Source organism: Lolium rigidum, chromosome 3 (genome assembly GCF_022539505.1).
Source record: "Lolium rigidum isolate FL_2022 chromosome 3, APGP_CSIRO_Lrig_0.1, whole genome shotgun sequence".
NCBI lineage: Eukaryota > Viridiplantae > Streptophyta > Magnoliopsida > Poales > Poaceae > Lolium > Lolium rigidum.
The window spans coordinates 310,457,866-310,484,516 of record NC_061510.1 but is presented as its reverse complement, the minus strand read 5'-3'; the positions used below and the strand labels follow the sequence as shown (position 1 = coordinate 310,484,516).

The 26,651-nt window shown below is 43.3% G+C and overlaps 1 protein-coding gene and 1 pseudogene across 1 annotated transcript; one reads left to right on the top strand and one right to left on the bottom strand.

Annotated features, from left to right (window-relative positions):
• Positions 1–5,255: 5,255 nt before the first annotated feature.
• On the top strand, positions 5,256–18,674 carry LOC124696848. Its single transcript, XM_047229510.1, has 5 exons — positions 5,256–5,495; positions 5,653–5,776; positions 14,348–14,524; positions 17,660–17,801; positions 18,604–18,674. Exons 2-5 carry the CDS (start codon positions 5,672–5,674, stop codon positions 18,672–18,674), a joined length of 495 nt encoding a protein of 164 aa, XP_047085466.1. The 5' UTR covers positions 5,256–5,495; positions 5,653–5,671.
• Positions 18,675–22,223: 3,549 nt separating this feature from the next.
• On the bottom strand, positions 22,224–26,361 carry LOC124699851 (annotated as a pseudogene).
• Between the last annotated feature and the right edge of the window lie 290 nt (positions 26,362–26,651).

The following is a 26,651-nucleotide window of genomic DNA, read 5'->3' as shown; positions in this document are numbered from 1 at the left end:
TTGCTATTGCTAGTTTGCTATAAGAAAACCCAAAAAGATTTTACTTTGTTTGCTTGTTTCCTTTTGTTCTTATTTGCAATTTGAAAACACCAAAAATATTTGCTGTTCTTCTTTGGTTTGTAAAGTTCATCATGAGTTCAATGGTCTTCGGTGGCTGGAGCGTGGTTTTCATTTCATATTATCCAAGCTGCACAAGTGAAAAGGCAATAATGACGATCTACGACAATCCGATTGTGGTGAGAGGCTGGTATGAACTCTATTTGTTTTCATTTTTGTACATATACTCATCCATGTGAGCTTGCTTAGTTGGTTCATGTGAGGTATATGTCATTTAAGAAAGTCTAGTAGTTCATGATCTCTCATGTTTAGCTCCAATCTATTAATATGAGTAGCATGTCATGGATGTTTGCTTGCATTGTTTTATTCATAAGTAAGTATGGCATTGTGGTATCCTCCTCTGAATAATTCATTTATATCGACTTGGCACATGCTCACGCATGCATATGACTGAACAAAAAGTCAATTAAGCCTCGATGATTTACATTGTTTCGAGTTCTTGTATCACTTTTATGCCTCTGTTAATTTATTTTGCCGCAAGCATGATTATGACAGTTACTGCTCTCTTGATTTGTCGCTCCCTAGTCTTTTTGCTAGCCTTCACTTGTATTGAGCGGGAACGCTGCTCGTGCCTCCAAACACATGAAAACCAAGTTATTCCAGAGTGTCCACCATAAATACCTATGCATGGCATTTCAAACCATTCCAAGTAAATTCTCATGCGCTACCTTTAAAACCTTCAAAATGCTTCTTAATTTGTGTTAATGTTTCATAGCTCATGAGGAAGTATGTGGTGTTTAGCTTTCAACCTTGTCATTTACTTTTGACGGACTCTCATATGGAATAGTGGCACATCCGCTTATCCAATAATTTTGCAAAAAGAGCTGGCAATGGGATTCCCGGTCCCGAGTTAATTAACTTAAATAGACACTCCTCCATGGTTTGTGATTGTTGGACGGCACCCGAAGGATTCGGCTAGCCATGGCTTGTGTAAGCAAAGGTTGGGGGGAGTGTCATCATCATAATAAAACTAAGATAAAAAGGCACTCCTTCATGGTATGAGATTGTTGGCAGGCACCCGAGGATTCGGTTAGCCATGGTTTGTGCAAGAAAGGTTGGAAGGAGTGCCACATAAACGTGCAATAATTCATGGGAGCCGCTCTTGAAAGTCCGGTTGGCAAGGTAGTTAGCGTACCCATTACCATTCGTTGACAACAACAAACACCTCTCAAAATAATTTTACTCCTGATTTATAAAAACGAAAAGCTCTAGCGCATGTTAATCCCTGCTTCCCTCTGCGAAGGGTCAATCTTTTACTTTTATGTTGTGTCTCCATTATTTCTTTGAGCACTTTCTTGAGAGCACTAACCTGTCATTCTTAGTATAATATGCTTGTCTCAAAATATGATTGATTGTGGTATAACTTTGATGCATTTATCTTTTGACAATCACTACTTCTAGTCTTTCTATGAACTTCAAAGGTGGGCATTTATGTTTTGCCAATCAAATACAGGCAAGCGAGATACCACTTTATCATACTCTCTTATGAACATTGCAATCCTGCTTATATACATGATTCATGATGCTTATTATTAATTGTTGGTACCTCTCCATGATTGACATAGGCTGTTAGATGATCTTATTTGCATGTGTCTCATCATGAACTGCTTAAGTATTAGCCATAGCATGAGAATATATACATCATATGAGCAAATGTGTTCGTGAAAGTTCTTTTATCGCTCGCTTGTTAACTCGAATTGCTTGAGGACAAGCAATAAGCTAAGCTTGGGGGAGTTGATACGTCCAAAACGTATCTACTTTCCCGAACACTTTTGCTATTGTTTGGCCTCTAATTTGTGTATTTTGGATGCAACTAACACGGACTAACGCTGTTTTCAGCGAGAACCGCTCACGGTGTCTCGTTTTTGTGCGAGAAATCCAACTTTCGGGAAAAACCTCGGAATTTATGCGAAGGCCCTATTTTCCCAGGAAACTAACGGAGCCGAAGGGCAATTGAAGTGGAGGCCCGAGGGCCCCACACCACCGAGCGGCGCGGCCCGGGGGGCCCGCGCGGCCAGGTGGTGTGGCCCCCTCGGCCGGCCTCCGACGCCCCCTTCGGACTACTTATTCGCCTCGACCTAAAACGCCCGGAGAGAAGTCGAAGTCGCCGTAAACCCTCCGAACGCCGCCACATCGCGAAACTCCGTCGCGGGAGCCGAAGTCTCCGTTCCGGCACTCCGCGGACGGGGAATTGGAGGAGATCATCACCGCCATCACCGCCAACGCCTCTCCATCAACCAGCCATGTTTCCCCCATCCATGTGTGAGTAATTCCCCGCTGTAGGCTGAAGGGGATGGTAGGGATTGGATGAGATTGGTCATGTAATAGCATAAGATTGTTAGGGCATAGTGCCTAGTGTCCGTAGATGGTACTTTTATGATATTGTTGCAACTTGTTATGCTTAATGCTTGTCACTAGGGCCCGAGTGCCATGATCTCAGATCTGAACATGTTATTGTTTCATCATGATATTCATTGTTTATGGTCTTACCTATAAGTTGTATACACATGTCGCTGTCCGGAACCAATGGCCCCGAAGTGACGAAATCGGGACAACCGGAGGGAATGGTAGTGATGTGAGGATCACATGTGTTCACGGAGTGTTAATGCTTTGTTCCGGTACTCTATTAAAAGGAGTACCTTAATATCCAGTAGTTTCCCTTGAGGCCCGGCTGCCACCGGCTGGTAGGACAGAAGATGTTGTGCAAGTTTCTCATTGCGAGCACGTACGACTATAATTGGAACACATGCCTATTGATTGATTAGTACTTGGACACCGTTTTATTATTATCTGCAAATGCCCTCGCTATGATTGTTACATGAGTTTCTCTCATCCATGCAACGCCCGTCATCCGTCCCCGTGCCTACGGTATTTTAATCCTGCTGTTTACTAAAATCACTACTCGCTGTCTTTGTTACTCGCTTCGTTGTTATTTCACTACTCGCTATCGCTATAAAACCGTTACTACTGATAAACTCTTGCGAGCAAGTCTGTTTCCAGGTGCAACTGAATTGACAACTCCGTTGTTAAGGCTTCCAAGTATTCTTTGTCTCCCCTTGTGTCGAATCAATAAATTGGGTAATACTTCCCTCGAAGACTGTTGCGATCCCCTATACTTGTGGGTCATCACGGGACCAGACGTGTGAGAACAACATCCTGAGGAATAACCTCCGGAAGACGCTTAGTCCAGAAGCTCGCTTCCGACCACTTCAAGAGGAACTAGCTGGATGGTTGGCGAGGGAAGTCATCGATCCTAGAGGAGAACACTATTACGATGACGTAGATCTTTATACGCACCGGAATTTGTAACTAACTTGTTCAAAATTGTATATGGTCATCCGATATTGAATATATATTGTATATGGTCATCCGATATTGAATATATATTGTATATTACTCTTGAATTCTTTTTGGTTCTAATTTCAAATTTGTTTGAAATTGTACATTCATATGCATGTATGTATACGATACCAGTAGAATATGTGAAACTCCTTCAAAATTAAAACCCAAAAGAAATAAAATAATACAAATTAAAAAGAAACCAGATTTAGGGGGAGGGGGGCTAAACCCTAAACCTCGCGGAGGCCTTTAGTCGCGGTTGGCCAGAAGAACCGCGACTAAAGGTCCTCCGCCCTGGCGCTCGCCTGCGGCCCACGTGGATGGGCCTTTAGTCGCGGTTCGTAAGGAACCGCGACGAAAGGGGGGGGCCTTTAGTCCCGCTACTTTGGTCGCGGTTGGGCCACCGCGACTAATGGCAGTTTCCAACCGCGACCAAAGCCCCTTTTTCCACCAGTGCGTATTCAATGTGTGTAGTCTCCTCAGCTCTAAACAGTGGAGCTCATTTATTATGACTTCTTTTTATTGCACAAATCTGTTGTTTTCAGATTGGAGGGTGAGCAATCCTCTCACTCAGCACTATTTGATTTTAGATGGCCCATTTGAAAATATGGTAGGTAAAATCGTGGACTTGAGGGCTATACAGTATCACATGGATTTCATATGCAATGCTGGCATTTATTTTGAAGCTAAAGCATTAGTTTCTCCATCCTGAATACCTCCGTAATACCCACTAGCTAAATTATTCCTTTGTATAGAGTTCGCTTCAGAGTTCATTTATTTCATATTTTATTGATTATTGGGATAAGTTCTGTATTTGGAAATCTAGAAGTATCGATTATGCTGCACATTCTTACGATGAAGTAGATTTGTTGTTTTAGGTTACTCACGAGCTGTTGGAGAAGATGTTGGCGACTCTGGTGCCATCGGATACTAAAGGCCAAGGCTGTTGTTACATTCTTTGGCAGGACTAGCGCCAATGTTTTACTGAGAAGCAGTTTTCACGTCAATAGTTGGTGTTGTGTTGCTTCTTCTGGCCGGCCGTGGAGGCGAGAGGATGAAGAGCAACGGTACGCCGCCTTGTGCATCTCGAAGGTGGTGGTGATGGCTCTTGCTGCAAGGTGGGGTGAATCACACGGTGGCTATGTCCGCTGCCGTGATCTGTGGCCGAAGTGGCGGCCCCTCCAATCGCCGTAGTGGCGATTCTACAACCTCCAAGGTGGAGGCCCCTTCAAGAGCTTCTCGCCGGAGCTCTTTGTTTCACCCCAAGTGGTGCGTCCCCGGGAGTCATGGCGGCCGGCGATGGAGGCTCAATCCCGGTGGAGAGGACCAAGGACTTGATGGCGTTTGTGTTTTCTGTTTTAGGGTCCTTTGTGTAATTGTGCTGGGTTGTGCTGTAATTTTCTTATATTTTCGTTCCATTACAGCAGGATAAAATAAATATTTGTACATAGTTTTTTTACAGCGAAATTGATAATGATTCATCAGTTTAGTTTAAGCTGAAATAAGTCCCTATCGGTTCGTACATGTATTTTTTATAAGCAACATACAATTGTATGGAACGTGCGTACTACTAGTAACTACTACTAGTAAGTACAGATAAGGGAGCGAATACTGGTGCGCCACGAATGTAAGCAGGCTTGGCGTAACAGCGACAAGAGTTGAGCAAAACCAACACTTTTACCGTTTTACGGCAGCAGTGACGGACGACTAGTCAACGAACAATCATCGAAAACGAAGCACCCGACCAGCTGATGAAACCGTGTGATGAAAAGGAAAGGTACTAATCAACAAACTAAACAATTATCATCGACCAAACCGTGTGATGAAAAGCAGACACTGGTCTCGATAGCGTCAAAGCTCACGGCAGGATTAGAGGAGCTGTCTTCCCTTCGCATCTGCCCTCACCTAAGCAGACACTTCACTCTCTGAGTCTTCACGCGCTTGCCATCTGAATCTCGCCTCCATCCCGTCGCCTCCGCCGCACCAGATCCCCGCCGCCGGCATCAGCCCGCCCGGGTCTGTGGAGTACCCGGCTACAGGTGCACCTCTTACTATCTACCTTCTTTACAAGCGCTGAAGCGCACGACTTTGGTTGACTGCAGTTCTGCCTGCAAATTCGCAAAGAATGTTTTTTTGACATTGATATTTGCAAAGCTTGTGGCACAATTCTGATGCTTTGGTGCGTAATCATGGTAGATTAATAGGGACACGAGCCATGGCGACAGCGGCAGTCGGGGGTATGCTCGCCTCTGCCGTCATCAAGGTGGTGATTAAACAGATTGGTTCCGCCATCGGAGGCGAGATCAAGCAGCACTGGAACATGAAGTTCACTTTTGTGAAAATTTATTTTGAGGCCAGACAATTGTTCAAACAGGCATAAAACCAATTTCATATTAAGGGCTTTGTCTAAATCATGCTCCATAAAAATAATAGTATCATCTGCGTATTGTAAAATCGAAAGACCCCCATCCACTAGATGAGGAATAAGCCCACTTACTTCACCATCTTGTTTTGCTCTCTCAATCATAATAGCGAGCATGTCGGCGACAAGGTTAAAAAGAATAGGGGATAAAGGATCTCCGTGACGCAACCCCTTCTTAGTTTGGAAATATCGCCCTAAATCATCATTTACCCTAATGCCAACACTCCCCTTCTCAGTATATCGCTGAACCCACTGGCACCAAATTGGATCAAAACCTTTCATGCGCATCGTTTGTTGCAAAAAATCTCAATTAACTTTATCATATGCTTTTTCAAAATCGATTTTAAAAAGTACTCCATCCATTTTCTTTCTATGCAGCTCATGAATAGTTTCATGGAGGATAACAACCCCTTCTAAAATCTGTCTACCGGGCATAAAGGCAGTCTGTGTTGGCTTAACAACATTATCCGCAATACCAGTGACCCGATTTGTCCCAACTTTTGTAAACACCTACAATTGAATGAAAATATTGGAACAATTAGGGATAACTCTTCTCAGCTCTGATACATGAGGACGTATTCAATGTGTGTAGTCTCCTCAGCTCTAAACAGTGGGGCTCATTTATTATGACTTCTTTTTATTGCGACAAATCTGTTGTTTTCAGATTGGAGGATGAGCAATCCTCTCACTCAGCGTTGTGCATACGATAACTATTTGCTCATGAATCAGATGAGGCTATTTGATTTTAGATGTCCCATTTGAAAATATGGTAGGTAAAATCGTGGAGTTGAGGGCTATACAGTATCACATGGATTTCATATGCAATGCTGGCATTTATTTTGAAGCTAAACCATTAGTTTCTCCATCCTGACTACCTCCGTAATACCCACTAGCTAAATTATTCCCTTGGATAGAGTTCGCTTCAGAGTTCATTTATTTCATATTTTATTGATTATTGATTATTGATTATTGGGAAAAGTTCTGTACTTGGAAATCTAGAAGTATCGATTATGCTGCACATTCTTACGATGAAGTATATTTGTTGTTTTAGGTTACCCATGAGCTGTTGGAGGAGATGTTGGCGACTCTGATGCCATCGGATACTAAAGGCCAAGCCTGTTGTTACATTCTTTGGCAGGACTAGCGCCAATGTTTTACTGAGAAGCAGTTTGCACGTCAATAGCTGGTGTTGTGATGCTTCTTCTGGCCGGCCGTGGAGGCGAGAGGATGAAGAGCAACGGTACGTCGTCTTGTGCATCTCGAAGGTGGTGGTGATGGCTCTTGCTGCAAGGTGGAGTGAATCACACAGTGGCTATGTCCGCTACCGTGTTCTGTGGCCGAAGTGGCGGCCCCTCCAATCGCCGTAGTGGCGATTCTACAACCTCCAAGGTGGAGGCCCCTTCAAGAGCTTCTCGCCGGAGCTCTTTGTTTCAACCCAAGTGGTGCGTCCCCAGCGGGAGTCATGGCGGCCGGCGATTGAGGCTCAATCCCGGTGGAGAGGACCAAGGACTTGATGGCGTTTCTATTTTCTGTTTTAGGGTCCTTTATGTAATTGTATTGGGTTGTGCTGTAATTTTCTCATTTTCTGAGGGTACAGTTTGTAAAATGTTCCCTTCGACGCTTAATTAATGACAGCTTCGGGGTCCTTCGAGGCCCCATCCCTATTCAAAAAAAAATCTGGCATTCTAATTAAACTAGTTGAATGCCCGTGCGTTGCTACGGTTTCTAGAGTTTCATTTATTTGTGAACATGTAAACATAATATACTTGAAAATTCACGTACATAGAAACATAGAGCAATATAATATTTTAGAAACAATGAAATCATATTTTTAAAGATGTGATTCCAGAAAAAGTTATCTTTCAATTTTATATGCATAGAAAGTAAGAAATACATGTAATTGTCTCATTCTCAAGCTAAGGGTCGGTGCATTTCTATGAAATAAACGATAAATATATACATTATTGTATTGATCTATAGCTCGAGAACAAAAAGCTCGTTTCCAACCTCATCTGGACGAATGTGACCTCTTTCTCCCTCTTCTCTCTCACCAACGGCCACCTAGGAGCCCTTCATTTTCTTCCTCTACTCAACCACCAGTACTGTGCAAAAATAAGGCAATACGTGATGTTCGTAATCCGTGGTTTTTTGTTTAAGCTTTAATGATGATAGTATGATAAAAAAAAATAGTATGGTCCTCGACTGGACCAAACAAGGTGAACATTTTAAAATTTTGAACACCTCGAGATCAACAAAAATTCTTATGGATGTAAAAAGTATTTATTGAGTTTGGTCAAATGGATTGTAAGCATTTAGATCAAGTTCGCACTACTTTACAACTATGTATATGCATCTCTATCAAACCATATCGGTTGAACGTACATAAGAGACAAGTACTCCATTCCATTCAAGAGCTATATGTTAATTATTCAAATGCAAGCACAGTTCCCATAGCTTGCTGTATGTGAAAATGCCTAAACTGTTGACAATTTGGGAAATAAGGGTGGCCACAGTCCACTTCGCTGAAATATAGGTCTAGCTTTACCATCTTGATCAATGCATATAAAATATACTATGAGCATCTGAAGTCAATTAGTTTGAAAAGCGTGTTGTATATGGGGATATTCACTTTGGCTCATAGAAGCATTTGCTCCCGTTGTGTAAATGTACATTTTGAAGTGTTAAAAAAAATTTAAATAAAATTTTCCATGTACATCTACACATTTTATGTTCGTACATAAGTTTTGAAAAAAAAAACTAAAAAATTATGTGCCTCCTGTAAAAAAGACAAATTTTGATGATATAACACGACTACGTACAGGACATTTTTTTGTCTTTTTTGCACACGCCACATAAAATGTTGTTTCTCCACGAAAACTTCTGTACTAACATAGAATGCCACGATGTACACCAAAAAATTTATTTCAGATTTTTTTTACATTTTTAAGATTGTTTTTTAATTATTTTGTATAATGGGAGCATTTGCTCCTATGAGCCAAAACGCCACCTCCGTTGTATATGTGTGTCATATAAAAAGCAAGTGGTCAAATCATCCTTTGCAGCTGTTTACTATAGAATATGTATATTTTATGATCTTACGAAAGAAATGGAAACAAATTAGAAAAAGGTATATATGCCCCATTCATAAGTCATAAACCTCCAACATATTGTCAAATATCCAAAATATTCCATAAGTCGGACCGAAGGTAAATTCAAGGGTAAAGATATCTTCAGCAGGCCTTTGCAAATTGGAAATTGGGAAAAGGTGATCTCTTGAATAAAGAGCCTGAAGTCCACACATAACACAACAGTTTAGCTTAAGGAATGGGGAACAAAATTAAGTACAAACTTTTAGCAAAAACCCATCAAGTCATTACCTTTTGTGTGTTGTATTGAGGTCCAAGGACCTGCAGGTAAAATATAGAGCTGCGAGTACGAAACATAATGCAACTAATCAAGAAAAAATATTTATCATGTGACAAGATGAGGATTAATCCATCTATATATCACATGCGCAGAAAATAACATTGGTTTGTTCATAATCATAAAAATAACATAAGGCATCCTATTTAACCATAGAATTGCAGTGCCAATTTACGTATCTGAACTATGAATTGGTATTAAAAAGGAATAGAAAGTTGCAACCATGTGCGTTCGTATCGGCCTCTTGAACTCGTCAACTCGACTATCATCCAAGATTTCTCAGTTTCCTATATGTGCGACCATATAAAGAGCAAGCAAGCACACAAACACAAAAATTGGAGTAGAACATACTACGTGAATAACTTTATTTATAGTGCAAATTACTTCTGTATTTTCACTCAAATTACATTATGAAAGTTAATGAATGCTCATTCTAATTCTCTCTGGGGCAACTTTACTAACTCAATTTTCCTTCCTTCGACCGTTTGGGTAGCTTTATGTCAATATTCAGAGATGTCTTGGTTGGGACATAATAACCATATATGACTGTTGTCTCTATATTGAATTTACCAAATATAGGGTGATGTCTGCACACAAACAAGTCATCATCAAATAAAAAACTGATCGAGCTTATTTTCATCTTAATAATTTACAAACAACAATGTGGCGAAATAAGAAATGTTTTAGACTTCAGAAAGTTCAGAGAAAGATATTAGTGGAGGATTGACCTTCTCATGTAGAGGGCGTTAGCAACAAACATACAGACGGGTAAAGGCGGTGGTGAACACCGGACCCCTCTTTGCAGCAGCTCAACATCACACTACAAGGAAAAGGCTTATCGCCGGCGCACCAAAATCGGTTATCCCCGGCGCACTAGAGCCCGCCGTTGGGAACGGGCCGGTGATAATGTCTTATTGCCGGCGCACCAGCCCGTTCGCCGGGGTAACACGAGTTATTGCCGGCGCACCAGCCCGGTGCGCCGGTGGTATTTTATCCAGGATTCAAAAAAAGGTCCGATCTAGATCTAGATCTAGGTCAAGTTCTAGTTCAAGTTCGTGGATCGTGGCGACTGTGGCACCTCCATCACCGTGCTCGGCGCCGTAACCATGGTTGTCGATGTGGCCGTGCCCGTATGAGTTAAAGGAGGTGGCCGCCGAAGTGAGGAGAGGTCGCCGGAGAACCTTGCCGGAGGGAGGCCACCGGACGTAGAAGCTCGTCGGAGGGAGGCCACCGGAGGTAGCTCGTCGGAGGGAGGCCACCGGAGGTAGAAGCTCGTCGGAGGGAGGCCGGCTATCCGGAGGTAGAACCTCGTCGGAGGGAGGTCGAGGAGGTGGTTCCCGGTGAGTATCTTGAGAAGGTTCTTGCCGGAGGGAGATGAAGAAGGTAGAAGAGGAGAAGAGAAAGTGGAGGGAGGAGAAGAGAAGAAGGTGGCCGGAGGAGGAGAAGTGAAGGAGGAGAAATGAAGGAGGAGAGAAGTAGAATAGGAGGAGCCTGCCGAGTTGTGCCTATATAGCACAGATGACCGCCGGCGCACCTAGTATAGTGGTGCGCCGGGGATATTTTTTTTCTTTTTTTCATCAAAACCTAAAAGCTGAAAAAAGTCCTGTTTCTATTTTAAATTTGCCGAATCCATATTTTGTCGAAACGGCCGTAGGCCGTTGAATTCGGATAGGAAATTTCGCGTAGATAGATTTTGATATAAAAAAGTTTTTCATCGGACATCGTATGCAAGTGTGTGTGTGTGTGTGTGTGTGTGTGGGTGGGTGGGTGGGTGTGCGTGCGTGCGTGCGCGCGCGCGCGCGCGCGCGTGCGTGTGGAGAGGGAAAATCATGGCTGCCCTTACTGCCGGCGCACCATCATGCTGCTGCGCCGGTGGTAAGTTTCTTACCACCGGCGCACCAACATGGTGATGCGCCGGCAGTAAGGGTCTCGATTTTTTTGGTCTGGTCTGGTCCCCTTCGAATTTTATCGCCGATGCATCTTTTTTGCTTGTGCGCCGGCAGTAAGGCTCCATCGCCGGCGCGGCGACATGTTGGTGCGCCGGCATTATTTGCCACCGGCGCATGGGTTTGCTGGTGCGCCGGTACTACCATTTCCATCTATAGGCCTTTTCCTAGTAGTGTCAGGAACCCGACCCCTGACGCAACCACCTTTGTAAAATCATAGCAAATAAATACACGGAAATATCACATCCTTTTTTTTTTTGCCTTGATCATTGGGATGAGTCCAATAAAATCCGATTAACTGATGGATCATCAATCTCGCATACTTCTTTCATAACCGATGAAATTAAAACAAAAATATTAAGACCATTCATCTAAATGTTGGTGATACCCAAATTATATGAACCACGAAAAGTATCACCACCATAATTACTGCAAGATAGATCAGTAGTAAAAGTAATGCTAAAAGGGATTAATTTCATATACCGGAAACACTTAGCACGTGGATAATTTATTTGTTGGTAAATCCAACTTTATCATCCACATCCATATCTAGGTACGTTAATCTTTCAAAAGAGCAGACTAAGGTCGCCAGTCCTGCTCATCGTGCAACCAAAAATTTGGGAGATAGAGGGCAGAGAGAAGATGGAAGGAGAGGGGAGGCCTGATTTAGCCACCAGCCGCCGGCAATCTCGGGCTATGGCACAGATCATGAATAAAATGAAATACATTCAGGTACATCAAAAGAGGCTTTACCAAGAGACGGTCAGACAACTCACGACCATAGTCATCTCCCACCTCGTGGTGGCGGAGCCAGCACGTGTTAGGGTGGGGCACGCCCCACCCTAGCATTTCATTGTAGCACATTTTTCAGTGAGAAAAAAGATTTTTTTCACACACCTAGCTCATAAATACATATGATTATCTTTGTTTCCCCACCCTAAGAAAATTTGCTAGATCCGCCACTGACCTCGTCCTTCATAGTTCAGACTGTGCAAGAAATCCTAAAAATTGCATCATACGACAGGACCATATGACACCTTGAATAAAAATTTAGTAGCAACATGAAACAAGATTGAAAATTGGGCGCACCACATGATCCGTAATCAGGACCTACAATCAGGAAGAATGGTAATATTAAGTTATTAACTCACGTCATCACCACAAGAGTGCTTGCTCACCTCGACCGCGTGGCCTGCATGGCCGCCGCCAGGGCACACGAAGAAGGAGAGGAGGGCCTTGCGGCAGATCAGGCTTTGTGCCTAGGCCGTCGATGAAGGGGCGGGTGCTGGAGCGCGGCGGGGACGCATGGCTGGCGTATCGTCGGTGCTGGAGGACGAAGATGACGATCCAGGAAGCATGGTACCCCACGGAGGCCACGGACGAGACGCGCTAATGTAGCAGCGCATCAGTCTCGCATTGTTCCTGGAAAACGCAAGAAATTAAGGAGAGATTGGTAATAATGGGAGCATTTGATAGGAACGCCGGGATTTCATCCCGGAATCAAGGAATCAAGGAAAACGCATCAGTCTCACATTCTACATCCTGGAATGGTGTCCTAGTATGTTTAGATCAAGACTTAATAGGAAGGCAGGGATTTCATTCTGTTTTTGCTGGAATTGTGACCCAGTTTATTTTAGATCGGGACTTAATAGGAAGGCAGGGATTTCATTCTGATTTTGCTTTGTCTAGCGTTGGCTGGGTTGAACGAAACACGCGTACAACAAAAGCAATCGGACGATGTGTAGGTGCCTTAGATCTTGAGAGAAATAATCGGACGGCGCGGATGATCCTGATCTTTGACATCAAACATTTTTGATGACGTACGAAAGCGAATTGGGCGTGATTCTTTCCCTTTTTGATGCTGGACGAGATTGATGCTGGACTTATATGTTTCCTTATTGTGTGGTAACTGGATTGATACGCAATAAATATGTTTCTATTTTTTCCGAGCGACGGGAACAATGTTTGATGGGCGTTTTTAGGAGATCAACGGTTGATATTTTCTGAATGTTTGATGTCAAAGTGCACACCATCCCCAACTCCAATATAATAGTAAAGATAACCTGTAATTCAGTGATTGTAGGTTCCAATCAAGAGAAACCCTTCCCAGTATGCGATGAATGGATGGATTTGCATTTCTTATTTGATGCAATTTCTATCGTTACATTACAGCAGGATAAAATAAATATTTGTGCATAGGTTTTTTTGACAGCGAAATTGATAATGATTCATCAGTTTAGTTTAAGCTGAAATAAGTCCATATCGGTTGGTACACGTATTTTTTTTATAAGCAACATACAATTATATGGAACGTGCTTACTACTAGTAACTAGTAAGTACAGATAAGGGAGCGAACATTGGTGCGCCACGAATGTAAGCAGGCTTGGCGTAACAGCGACAAGAGTTGAGCAAATCCAACACATGTGCCACCCATCAGACACGGCAGCAATGACCGACGACTAATCAACGAACAATCATCGAAAACGAAGCACCCGACCAGCTGATGAAACCGTGTGATGAAAAGGAAAGGTACTACCTCAATCAACCAACTAAACAATCATCATCGACGAAACCGTGTGATGAAAGCTGACGAAACCGTGTGATGAAAAGCGTCAAAGCTCACGGCAGGGTCCCTTCGCATCTGCCACCTAAGCAGACACTTTACTCTCTGAGTCTTCACGCGCTTGCCATCTGAATCTCGCCTCCGCCACACCGGATCCCGCCGCCGCCGGCATCAGCCCGCCCGGGTCTGGGGAGTACCCGGCTACAGGTATACATCTTACTATCTACCTTCTTTGCAAGCGCTGAAGCGCGCGGCTCCGGTTGCTCTGCAGTTCTGCCCAAATTTGCAAAGAATGTTTACTTGACATTGATATTTGGAAGCTTGTGGTATCGATTCATCGTGGCACAGTTCTGATGCTTTGGTGCGTAATCATGGTAGATTAATAGGGGCTGGAGCTTCAATCAATATATAACAAGTCCACGGACACGAGCCATGGCGATGGTGGCAGTCGGGGGTATGGTCGCCTCTGCCGTCATCAAGGTGGTGATTAAACAGATTGGTTCCGCCATCGGAGGCGAGATCAAGCAGCACTGGAACATGAAGAAGGATCTCGAGAAGATGAAGATGACGCTGGAGTCGGTGGAGGCCGTGCTCAGCGACGCCGAGACGCGGTCGGTCACGGATAACTCGGCTCTTCTCTGGTTGAAGCGGCTCAAGGACGCCATGTACGACATCTCCGACATGCTTGATGACTTCGAAGCTGACACCGACCTGGTACGAAATACTCTAACCATTTCGTTGCCATCAAACTCGATCTGAATGCTGCTGTTGCCCAAGATTTGTTTTTGTTCAACCTGTTTTGACTCCATTATACTACTACTAGATAACGGAAACAAACAATGAACTGGGTTTCTCTTTTCTAAGATATGAACTGGCGGAACTGAATTGATTTACATAATGAACTAGATCTGAAAACTTTTTTATAGTGACAGTTCCATGGTGCTTACAAATAAAATTGTGCCGGTTGCAGTGGGCAGCTACGATGAATATGATTAAGATGCCACGTAAGATGAAGAAGATGCAAAAGCGCCTACAAAAGATAGCGAGATGACCGCAACAATTATCGTGTTCTACCGTAAACTCGCCGCGAGGAGAAGCAAGTTCCCGATATCCGGGAGACAAGCAGGGAATGTGGAGGAAGCAGAAATCGTTGGAAGGACCGATGAAAAACTCGGAAATCTTGGCTTGTTTATCCGGAAACACCACTCAAGGGACCACCATCCTTCCCATATGTGGCATTGGAGGCATTGGAAAAACCACCTTGGCGAGATTAGTTTTCAGTGATTCTGAGTTCAAACAATACTCTCGGGTGTGGGTCTTTGTGTCCCGTAAATTTGACCCGAAAAAGATTGGCAACACCATAATATCACAACTATCACCGGGGAGCCCGATACCCGATGATTTGCATAGTATTCATACTCGTCTCCAAGAGCTCTTTACTCGGTAAGAGGATACCGATCATTTTGGATGACCTCGTGGGAGAGGGATCCTTCTCGGCTACAAGAATTGAAGGCTATGTCTGAAGCAGGGTGAGGCGAGCAAGGTGCTGGTTGTGGTTACCACACGCGAAAAACGCATTGCAAAAGAAATTGGCACCGTTGATCCATTCGAATTACCTCCCTTGTCGGATCAAATGTGTCTGGGATATACTAAAAGTGAAAAGTATGTATGAAACAAGGCAGGACAAAGCGCGCTTGGAGCCTATTGGGAAGGAAATTGCAAAAAAGTGCGGAGGTGTGGCTTTAGCCGCTCAATCACTTGGACACATGCTGAAATCCGAGACATATGATGTATGGGATTCCATCGGATCCAACCATATCCGGAATCTTTTCGCGTCGAAAGAAACATCGTCTACACATGAAGTGCTTGCATCCTTGTTGTTAAGCTACAACTTCATGCCTCCAAACTTGAAGTTATGCTTTGCTTATTGTGCAATCTTTCCAAAAGGCCACAAAATGATTAGTGATCATCTAATTCATCAATGGATTGCTCTTGGATTCATGGAGCCATCTAGTACATTCTCTCGCCTGGCAGCTCGGTGAGAGTTATATTACAAAGCTTCCGGAGATGTCATTTCTTCTACATTCAAATGTGAGTTACACAATACCTACACAACTAACTGTCGTCTTATTTTATTCAAATAATTATTTTTTATAGATACTGAGAGTATTTTTCTCGCAAAACCTTTCCGTGCATTATGCTCGTAGTAACCACTTTACTATCTCCGTTTTCACATGACAGGTATTTAAAAATGTACATGTGTCATTGCAATCGTTGATCATGTTTCTATGAAGAGACTATAAATATTTTAAAATGTAAATGCGAAATACTAAACACTTGACATTTGCTCTTTGATTACTTGAGGTTTGTATTTATTGACTTTGCATATCATTATTTTTTTACTCATAGGATAAATATTGCATGATGCAAATATTGTAGAGCCTCGTTGACTCGACTCCAGCTCTGCGATTCCAACTCATCTTCCCCATGCGAGTTTCGGTTATAATTAGTTTGTTATTTTTTTCTCGAGGAACAGTTCGTGCTTTTGAATTTCGTATACCTGAGGTAGTCGAATCTGTTTCATCGCGGTTCTTTTGTTAATCTCGAATCCTTACATTAAGTGTATGTTGTTAATGGTTTTTTAACAACTTAAATATGATCTTACCTGTGAATTGCTGCAAAACAATGGGAATAGTGGCTTTGATTTGTCTCCATGTTGCTACATCCATGTCTCCGGTAGTTATAGTCTTGTTGGAAACTCGAACAAATTCGAATTGCTACAACATATTTTTGCTATCTATATGCAATTTGATCATTTGAATAAGCTTCTGTCTTGAGCCACTTTCAAATTTTTAAATATCTGATGGAGAGACATAATTTTTTACTCGGTCTCATTAATTTGCTGCACCTCATCATCGATTGTTGATGGAGCCTACTACCCGTATACCACTGTTCTTCAATGTATTCCATATTTTAATTGCAATATGATAGTAGTTTAGAGACTAGATGTTACAGTTCTATAGACTTCTCCCATATTTCAATTGCAATATGATAGTAGTCAAGAGTCTCGTTGACTCGACTCGAGCTCTGCGATTCCAACACATTTTCATAGTGTTTTTAAGTTTTGTATACCTGAGGTATCTGTTTCATCACGGTTGTTTTGCGAATATCGAATCCTTACATTAAGTGTATGATGATGGTTTTTAACAACTTAAATGTGTTCTTAATTGTGAATCACTACAAGCTGCTGTGTTGAGCCACTTTTAAAGTTTTAAATATCTTATGGAGAGAGAAAGAATTTGTTACCCGGTCTCGTTAATTTGCCGCACCTCATAATCAATTGGTTATGGACCCTCTACCCGTATACAACTGTTCGTCACTGTATTCCATATTTTAATAGCAATATGCTGGTAGTGTAGAGACCAGGTCTTACAGTTCTGTGTAGACTATTTCCTTATTTTAATTGTCGAGAATATCAACAATTTAAGAATGAACTCCCAACTCAGTATTTTACTGCAATGTTCAAGTTTGTACAAAATGCATGTAAGAAATTAGTGTTCCTGCCTTTGATTTTACTTGTTATTTGCCATTTCTTTTATATTGTGGAAGGGCATTAGATGAAAATGGCAATGATTAGAAGAAGAAAATAGTTGGAGATTACAAAAGAAACTGTGGACGTAGGAAAAACAGAAAAAATGCAATAAATTGAATTGAAAACTTAACAGAGTTATAAACTTTGAATTGTAGTCGAAAAATAATATCCAGTTAGCAATTCACTTATTTTATTACTTCCAGTTGCTAACACGGGAAAACCTGTAAGTCTTACACTATTGTTTGTTATTCCTGCAGATTGGCGCCCGATTTTTTAAACAAACAAATAGGGCTACATGGTTCATTATGCATGACCTGGTGCATGACCTCGCAAGATCGGTCATGGCTGACGAATATAACTTGGATGGCCCCAACTGCCGTTATGCATACCTGACAGATTGTTGGATGCCCTTAAATTCATCCACAAATTCACCTCGCAAAAATAAGAGCGCTGCATTTAGCACACAAAGTTCCGAACGGTGATGCATTTTCGCCAACTAAGCATGTCCGTGTCTTAGATTTAAGCATAGATCGGGCGCATGATTTGACAGACTTCTATTGGCCAACCGAAGCAGTTGAGGTATCTTAGCGTTTCAAGTATCCATGCTCGAATTAATCCCGTGGGTATCGGTATGCTCTCAAAGTTGAATTATCTCGAATTTCTTCCCATTATCTCAAAGTATTGCCGTAGTCGATTGGTGAAATGAAAGGTCCGATACATCTTGACTTGTCGGGTTGTTGGAACCTAAAAAACTCCCATTGTCATTCGGGAAGATCGGAGCATTGGTATATCTAGATTTGTCTAGTTGCAGTGGTGTTTCAGGAATACCCAAAGCTTTGCGTGGCCTAACCAAACCGCAACATTTGGGCTTATCAGAATGCACAAATGTTAGAGGGCTGCCGGATGCCATCGTCAATCTCACCGATCTCCGGTACTTAAATCTATCGGGGTGCTTGCAATATATCTTTGACGACTCAAGGGATCAAACCGAGAGTTTCATTGACCGTATATGCACCCTTCCCAATATGGAGCAGTCTGGATTTGTCCGGGAATGATTATCCTCTTATAATACCGGATAGTGCAAGCCACCCGAGCAAGCCGGTGCTCGATGAGTGCCCCCAAATTATTAGGCTTCGAGTGTGTCGATAAAATTCATTTTATCGACTCAGCTTTGAGGTTTCGTTCTTTTATGTGCGCGCAGGTGACAGTTGCAGTAACATCTATTTGCTTAAGCATGCAATACATGTTGAGCTGGAAATCTCGCAGCCTTGAAAATGTGAAGTCCCCGGAAGAGGCACACGAGTATAAATCTCGGGGAGAAACGAGACCATACTAGGATTGACTTTATCGTGGACCAAGGGTGAAAATAGATCCGTGGATGACATGAAGTTGCTGACGGAGCTAGTGCCACCAACCACTTTGCAGAGGTTTAAAATAAAGGGCTACTGCAGTGTTGGCTTTCCACACTGGCTAATGAGTATGAGCAACCATCTCCCTAATCTTGTCGAGCTGACGATGAATGATTTGCCAAACTCGCAAGAGTGTACCGCCCCTTTGCCAACTACCAAACCTCCGAGAGATTAGGCTCGTCGGAATGAAAAACCTGGAAGAATGGGACACATCATACTTGAGTGGTGAGGACAGTGTGAATGAGCTTGAAAAAGTGGAGATAGAAAATTGCCCCAAGTTGAGGATAAGACCACACCTTCCAAGAGCAGCATCTTGTTCTATAAAGAAAAGCGATAATGTGCTCCTTGTTGAATGCAGTAACATCAATTTGACGATCTCTCCGGATATATGCGGGGCCCTCCATTCCCTTCGAGTACTCGGAAGTATGGGACCACGCGAAGCTAGAGGAATTGCCCAATAACATGAGGCAACTCACAAAGCTACAATCATTAACACTGTCCGGCTGTCCTAGGTTGAGACAGCTGCCGGAATGGATAGGAGAACTCGTGTCGCTCAGGAAACTTGAAATGTGTGGCTGCAGTGCCATCACGACTCTGCCAGACAGCATACAACAGCTCACAAACCTCCAAAAATTGGAAATAAGCACCTGCAACCCTGAGTTAACGTTGTGGTGTGACGCAGAGGAGAACCGGAGGAAGCTTGCTCACATAGAACAAAAGGTACCCGTGCCCACTGCCCTGCCAGGCTGTTTATCATATATTTATTGCTCAGAACGAGCTTTTTCTCAAGAAGTGTTATATTTTACATGTCCATCGTTTTCGTAATTCTTCTCTATTGCCCAAACGGAAATTATGAACTCGATTTCTAGCTAATAATTATACTGACTTCCTTCATTTTGTATTTTATTTTATAAGATTATATGTGATTAGCTCTAATATCTCCTGCTGGGGATGGGCTGCGGTTGATGTACCCTTGTGTGGCCCTTGCTGCGAATGAAGAGAAGGCAGCCATGCAGGAAAGAAGAAAGCGACAGCGCAAAATCTCATATATTGGATAATACCACGCTGAGAGCTCCAACGGCCCAGGTAGTTACTGATTCTATGAATACTTGTTGTCTCTCGTGAAGAAGAACAACGCTGATTGTTTTAGAGTTATAGTTGTCGCTCTTTGTCCTCCTTAATTCTATTTCGTCACTTTGTTGCTGTTGTCTCTCCTCTGTTTCACCACTCTGCTGTTGTTTTGTTATTGTCATTGTTGAAATGAAATCCATACTGGCACTTCCTGCGCAGGCATCTAACTTGGCTTTTCAAGGTGTGGGTTCAGTGCTGAGTGTCTCCTCTGTTTCGCCACTCTCAGAATCTGAAACTATGAAGAAGAGGGATGGCCAAGATGAGGACGTTCGATTTGGTGGGCGCGGCTACAGAATATGATGCCCGGCTTACACAAGTACCGTACTGTAGTTGTATATGGTGTAGTGGTAGTGCTCTGTCCATGGTTCCTGGTGAAAGGCATCAATTGCTGACGGGCTCAGGCGCTCAGCATTAGTGCCGACACATGTAATATGGCTTGCTTTTACATGGCGGAGACCGTGAGTCAAATAACACTGCTTGGTGCAACTGCGACGAAACAGCAGCAGCTAGTACATTCAACGTTGTCTTGCTTTCAGATCTGCTCTGCTCACATGCTATGCTCTCTTTCGTAGCAGAGATGCTAAAAGGAGTTTTCAATTTGCTGGCATCTACAATTCTTCTGTGTAGATCCAGGAAAGACGAACACAATTCTTCGGTGCGATTAGTGTTGGGACTGACAATTTTTTTTTGCGGGGGTAAGGAATTGTATTAATTAAATCATAGTGTCATTACAATCCCTTAAGAGGGCATCCAGAATAGTTTCTGGCCCAGACCCTAACCATACAGCGGTATGGCTGTTTAAACTACCAAACCTTGCCAATTCATGACTAGCCTTATTCTGAGAACGTGGTACTTTGGCAATACCAGCGATGCGATCGGAGCCCAATAAAAATTTAGCTTCAGCAATAAGATTTCCTAGCTCAGAAATATCTCGCTTCTTACTTTCCAGCATCCTGATAATCTCGGCGCTATCCGTTTCAATACGTATTGGATTCTGGCACCACTCGCAAGCCATCCTTACCCCTTCCATGAAAGCTTGAAGCTCCGCTTCCGGTGCTGAACCACACCATTGAGCCGTCGTTCCTTCTAAGAATCATCCTAGCTCCTGCCCCCCCATCTTGTGGAAAAAACGAGCCATCCACATTAAGTTTGACTGAACCTTCAGGTTATCTGATCCATAGTTTTTCACTTGGCGCAGAGTTCTCCACCGACACTACTTCCACATGGACATGCTGCTTGCCTTTTAAGATGTCCTCTGTTGGTAGCTGTATGGCGTTGTTAAGAGATGTGACATAGCTACACAAGAATCTCCTCGATCCCTCAATCGCCGGCAGCGGTTTGTCATGTGTGATTTCATTACGGACAAACCAAATCCTCCAAATAATCATCTCACAATTTAACTTCTTCCATCACACAACCTAGTTTCTGTGCTGGCTCACAACACTTGACAATATGGTTAGCAGCGCTTCTTTGCAGCACACAACGTCAGCTACCAGAGCGGAGATAGCCACCGGGGGTTTTGTTGGCGTGGCTGTGACAACGACCTCCTCACCCACGACATCTGCTTCTTCGAGCTGATGGAGGGTGCACGCAGGTCAGCGGACACTCTGCACCTTGTGCTACGAACTTATCCAAGACTACGTTGCACGAACTATCTGGCACCTCTACTGTATGCTAAGTTCACTCTATGTATGCTAAGTTCACTCTATCTATGTAACAGTGATCCAGCAGCACATGAACAAGGTTATGCTGAATCCGTTGCATTTGAGTTGTCCATTGCCTTGTTTGTACAGTTTAGCCTTTCCAGTATTTCACAAGGGAGAAAGATGAAGTAGCAGGGAAAAAGATAATCGTCGTCACACGATGAGACAGTCCCTATGAATCAATAAGGAAATGAAGGCATTGAATCAATAGCACAATTCTAACTTTACCATCCACAGTATTTACTATCTTTTTTGGCAGATCATCATTTACAATAATACTCACAGATCACAGCAAAGATTCCATCAATTTAACTGGACTCTCGGTAACAAATTCACTCAGAATGTGCACTCATGTGCGGAAAAAAAAACATGACTCTGATGATATAAAAAAAGTGAACACACTTTTCGCACATGAAAATGATCCAATGAAACTTGGTCAGTGTTCACGCACTGTTTTTATACCAGACTGAAATGACATGTGCTGATTAACAGGACGTTATTTATATAAAAATCGGGTAGAATGCCCGTTTGTGACGCAACAACTAGCACTAGGAGTGGGGAGTTTCTTATAACTTGTAAAATGCTGAAAACAGGAACTCAAGCCAGTACATTTGCCTAAAAATGCTGAAAATAGGTTCATCTCAAAAGAGCTTTATCCTTGTTGCGAAGGACCACAACTCCCGCTTCAGTTACCTGCAAAATAAGGTTCACAATTCAGGTAGGTTAAACATGAAAATCATACAGAATAGCAGAAGCACCAAAAATAAGGTGATGTTTGTATAAACCAGTATGTTTTGCTCAGATAGTTTTGATGCAGGTTAAGGAACAAAAATCATTGCACATGGAAGCAGGACATAAAATTCGAAGCATCCATACATATGGATGCTTCGAATTTTATGTCCGATGATATAAAAATCATTGCCTAGTCTCCCTCTGTCCCGAATTACTTGTCGCAGATTTGTCTAGATATGCATGTATCTAAAGGCATTTTAGTATAGAGATACATGCGAGTCTAGACAAATCTGTGACATCTAATTCAGGACAGAGGGAATATTTTTCTTAGTACGAAAGGACAAATTATTTTAGCAATTTGGCGCAATTGTGTTTTTATTGTGTGCTAAAATTGTAGGTTTATTTGCAGTAACAATTAATACATAACTCTATTAGACATATTAGCACTGGGAATGTGTAGTCATTGAAAGATCTCTATTTGCTTATCTTTGCAAGAAATATCTCTGAATTTGTATCCAGAACAAATTACCACAGGTTTCTACAGAAGGCTAGTGTGCTGCTCACATGCACTTCAAATAATAAATCCAGTGGTTATGTGCATTACCATCGGCAGTGCAGCAACAGCCCCTGTCAAGAATCACCTTTTTGCCTAAATAGCTTGATTAGTTTCCAAGGGTAAAGAGTAGTTGCTTTACATTTTATTTGTTAATTCAGACAATGTTTTTTAGGGAGGTAAGCCAAGGCAAGGTGCCCAGCCCCCTTAAGGCAAGGTGGTAAGGGCAAAGCAACACCTTAGACAGCAGCAATCAGCAATTCACTACATATATTCGGCAATCAGCCAACTTACAACCCATCCACTCCTCCAGTGACTTAATTACACTACCCCAGCCTACTCCCTTAGTACAGCCATCATCCCACCACAATTCCTAATTTCCTTCCTAACGGCAGCAGGACACAACCCCTCCCTTCTTCCTCACAAAAGCAGCCACAATTCCTTCTCCCTCACCGAAGTAATCAGATGAGCATTTCTGTTAAACACCTGGAAAAGATTAACTGACACCACTTTAATTGTCCGACATGTCAACATAATCTGCACCGCATTGTTGGTAAAAATTGGGTCACAATGTTAAGATAAAAATTCTCGGCTAAAACTACAACATAATCTGCACCACATTGAGAAATTGTTGTAATTTCAGTTTACCTACAAGAGGACACACCTGCCTAAATCATAGACCTATTGTGAACGCGCATGAATCCTGGCTTACTTAGCCATCTAACACCAACCAGAGATATACTGTGTTGGAAAACAGAAGCAGAAACATGGCAAAAATTACAGCAGTACAGCACATGCTAGCCCTAAAACCCCCTGAAGAATTCCTCGAAATCACATAAGAATAGCACCCAATGGTGTCGCAACCCGCGGCGCGGGAAGGGCAAGCACACGAGGGACGTAATATGGCGGAGCGGAGAGTGAGCGGGTGGCGAGATGAAAGCGAAAGACAAACAGGCTCACCTAGGGTTTGGGCAGCTGATTTGGATCTCTTCCTGTCCCCCGACCCTTGGGTTTTGGTTACTTTCTGCCGCCCGCGTCTGCCGGTGCTGATCGTGGCGAGGCAGCACGGCACGGCACCGCTCCGGCCAACCGAGAAAATGCGGCGGCGGCCAGGCGAATGGATGAAGATCACTGAGTAGGTGTTTTTTTTCTTCTTTGCAGCTTGGGGCGGTGGGCAGCGAACTGGGATGTGCCGGCCTGGCACAGTCGTGTTTTACCAGCCTGGCACGGTCGTGTTTTACCAGCCCGAAGCAACCAGAATACCTCACTTCTCCCTCACCACAAAAAAAGATGGCGGAGTGCTGGGACACATCAAGATGCTCGGCCAGAGTGCAGGGAGGTGACGCAATCATCGTCTCCAAGACCCTGGAGCAGCCAAGCAATGATGCGCCATGACAACCAGACGGTGGTTGATACTTGTCCGCGAAAGATGACAAAGGCGAGGGAGACAATTTACCATGCTAGGGAAGTTCAGCACTGAAGCAATGCCTAAAGATGCTTAGGTGATGCATAAAAACAATGCTTAGGATAGTCATACTTAAGAATGAACATATATATACTTGTTAGGAAGGCCCTCTATATACTGTCATTAGAAAAGGCAATGTCATCTGTTACTTCTCCCTAAGAGAAGTCCAATGTACAGGGACACTGTTGCATCTGGTGTATCCCCGCATAGGACACACCCAGCACAAGGACACGGCTGCATCTGCCGCTTGGCTATCATCGCTGAGATATTTACCTGGAACGAACTAACGATCCCTACACAGTTATAAAGTCATGGTTATCCTATATACAGTTATACACAAAGGCTCTATACTCTTGGTTGCAAAAGCAGTCATTGGAAAAGGAGACCTACATCATCTGCGTGAAAGGGTCCCAAATCATTCCGTCCGTCCCCTGCATCAACCATCTTTCTCATTTTTCCCTATTAAATCCCGATTGTGTGTCCTTATATTAGTATTTCCGATAAATTAATCAAAAGAACAAACAGAATACGTCATCAGAACAACCCCCACACTACGCTATAATATTACTTTGGTCACCCGACAATTACAAATTTAGGCAGGTAAACCATTTTTCAACTGGAACCAAGAATAGACCATACCACTGTTCTAAACAGGGACATCTAGCCCGACAAGTCAGGGTCAGGCAGTCCATTGAATGTGCAGTGCACTGGGCCATAAAATCTTAGTGTGCCAAAATTTTACAAACAACACCAGAAAAGAACCAAGGTAAATATTTTGAGTGACAAAGAGCACACATACCAACAACTAAAATCTGTCTTACCAAAAAACTGATAACAAGAAATAAAGATCACAATTAATGAGCATTTGGCAATAAATTATGAGGTGCATAGTAAGTTTAACCTCATCAGCCAATATCAACAAAGACAGGTATTTGGTTAAGCTAACATATATAGGTCCTAGACAGTACTACTAATAAAACAGATGCAGCTTTAATGATGGGATCAGAGCATAAGTTTGCTGATTCTCAAGTAGGCATGATCCTAGCATATGCTTCTGATGAAATAGCTCCTAGATGGTAGTACTAATAAGTGTGCAAACACCTCATAACATCGCAAAGGATTCAGCTCATCAGTTCCCCTGCACAAAGGCTTCATGTATTTCCACCCCTTGAGTTCAGTAGAAAACCCCATTTCCAAGTCGTTCCATTGCTGTATTATTATCATCGCGGCTATAGTGCATCAAGCAATTTCCACTCATCAAGACATGGTAAAATACTGGAACACATTGTACCCAAATATGCTTCAAGAATCAAAACCTTTTGCCAAAATGCACCCATTTCAGCAGTTAACCAAATAACTGAAAACAATGTGCTTATGCAACAGCCCACTGGACCAATAGAAATTTCAAATTGTGAGTGCCCATTGATAACAGTCCTCCCAATGCACACACAGAAAACTACAACAAAGGTAACGATAGCAGCAACATTCATTATACATCTATGAACATTCCCCAAAGCAATTACACATATAAGATAATAAAAGGAGCAGTAGGTTTTGATGCAAAACAGATACGGTATGGTAAAAGTGGTGCAGACACAATCATGACAACTAACTTGTTAGCGATCCTGACAAGTGCGGCAGAAGGTACCCTGGGAGAGCTCACAGCACGCCCGCGCGCTGGACGCGGAGTACCCCGTCAGCATTGCAGCCACCGCCGGCGGCGACCCCATCAGCGCCGCCAATGGCCTGCACGGATCGGAAACCACCTGTTAATTTCGCGTCGCACCGTCGAACGCCCAGCGAGTCGTGGACGGGTTTCGTCTCGACTACCTTGCGGTGGCGAAAGGGGCGGAGGAGGAGGGCCCGACGGCAGGGATGCGCCGGGGAGCGGGCGCGGGGCGGCGGTGGCGGTGCGGGCGCGGACCGCGGCGAGGAAGGAGCGCGAGGCTGCACCGCGCAGCGCCATGTGCTAGGGTTTCGCCGGAGAAGATGGAGACGGTGATGGTGGCGTGATGGTGTCAGGTCAAGTCTGGACGCCGACGAGATCGGAGGAATTTTGGGGCTGGAGCTCCACAAGCTCAGACCGTCGTTGTGGAAGAGATGATACAAATATGAAATACGGAGTAGTATGTTTTTTCATGCAAAAAGAAAATAGCAAACGGACCCCGTTAGTCGTGTCAGGTTTTTATGCCATACCGAGAATACCCTCCCGTATCTTCTCTTTTCCCCAGCCATGGCGCCCCGCCGCCGCTCCGC

Bases quoted from the DNA above. Each gene is read 5' to 3' on its own strand.
- LOC124696848 (XM_047229510.1), top strand. From the start codon at position 5,672: ATGGCGACAGCGGCAGTCGGGGGTATGCTCGCCTCTGCCGTCATCAAG. The intron at 5,777-14,347 runs ATGAAGTTCACT...CAGCACTGGAAC, and splicing joins AGATCAAGCAGCACTGGAAC to ATGAAGAAGGATCTCGAGAA. The intron at 17,802-18,603 runs GTTGGATGCCCT...ATGTGCGCGCAG, and splicing joins TTATGCATACCTGACAGATT to GTGACAGTTGCAGTAACATC.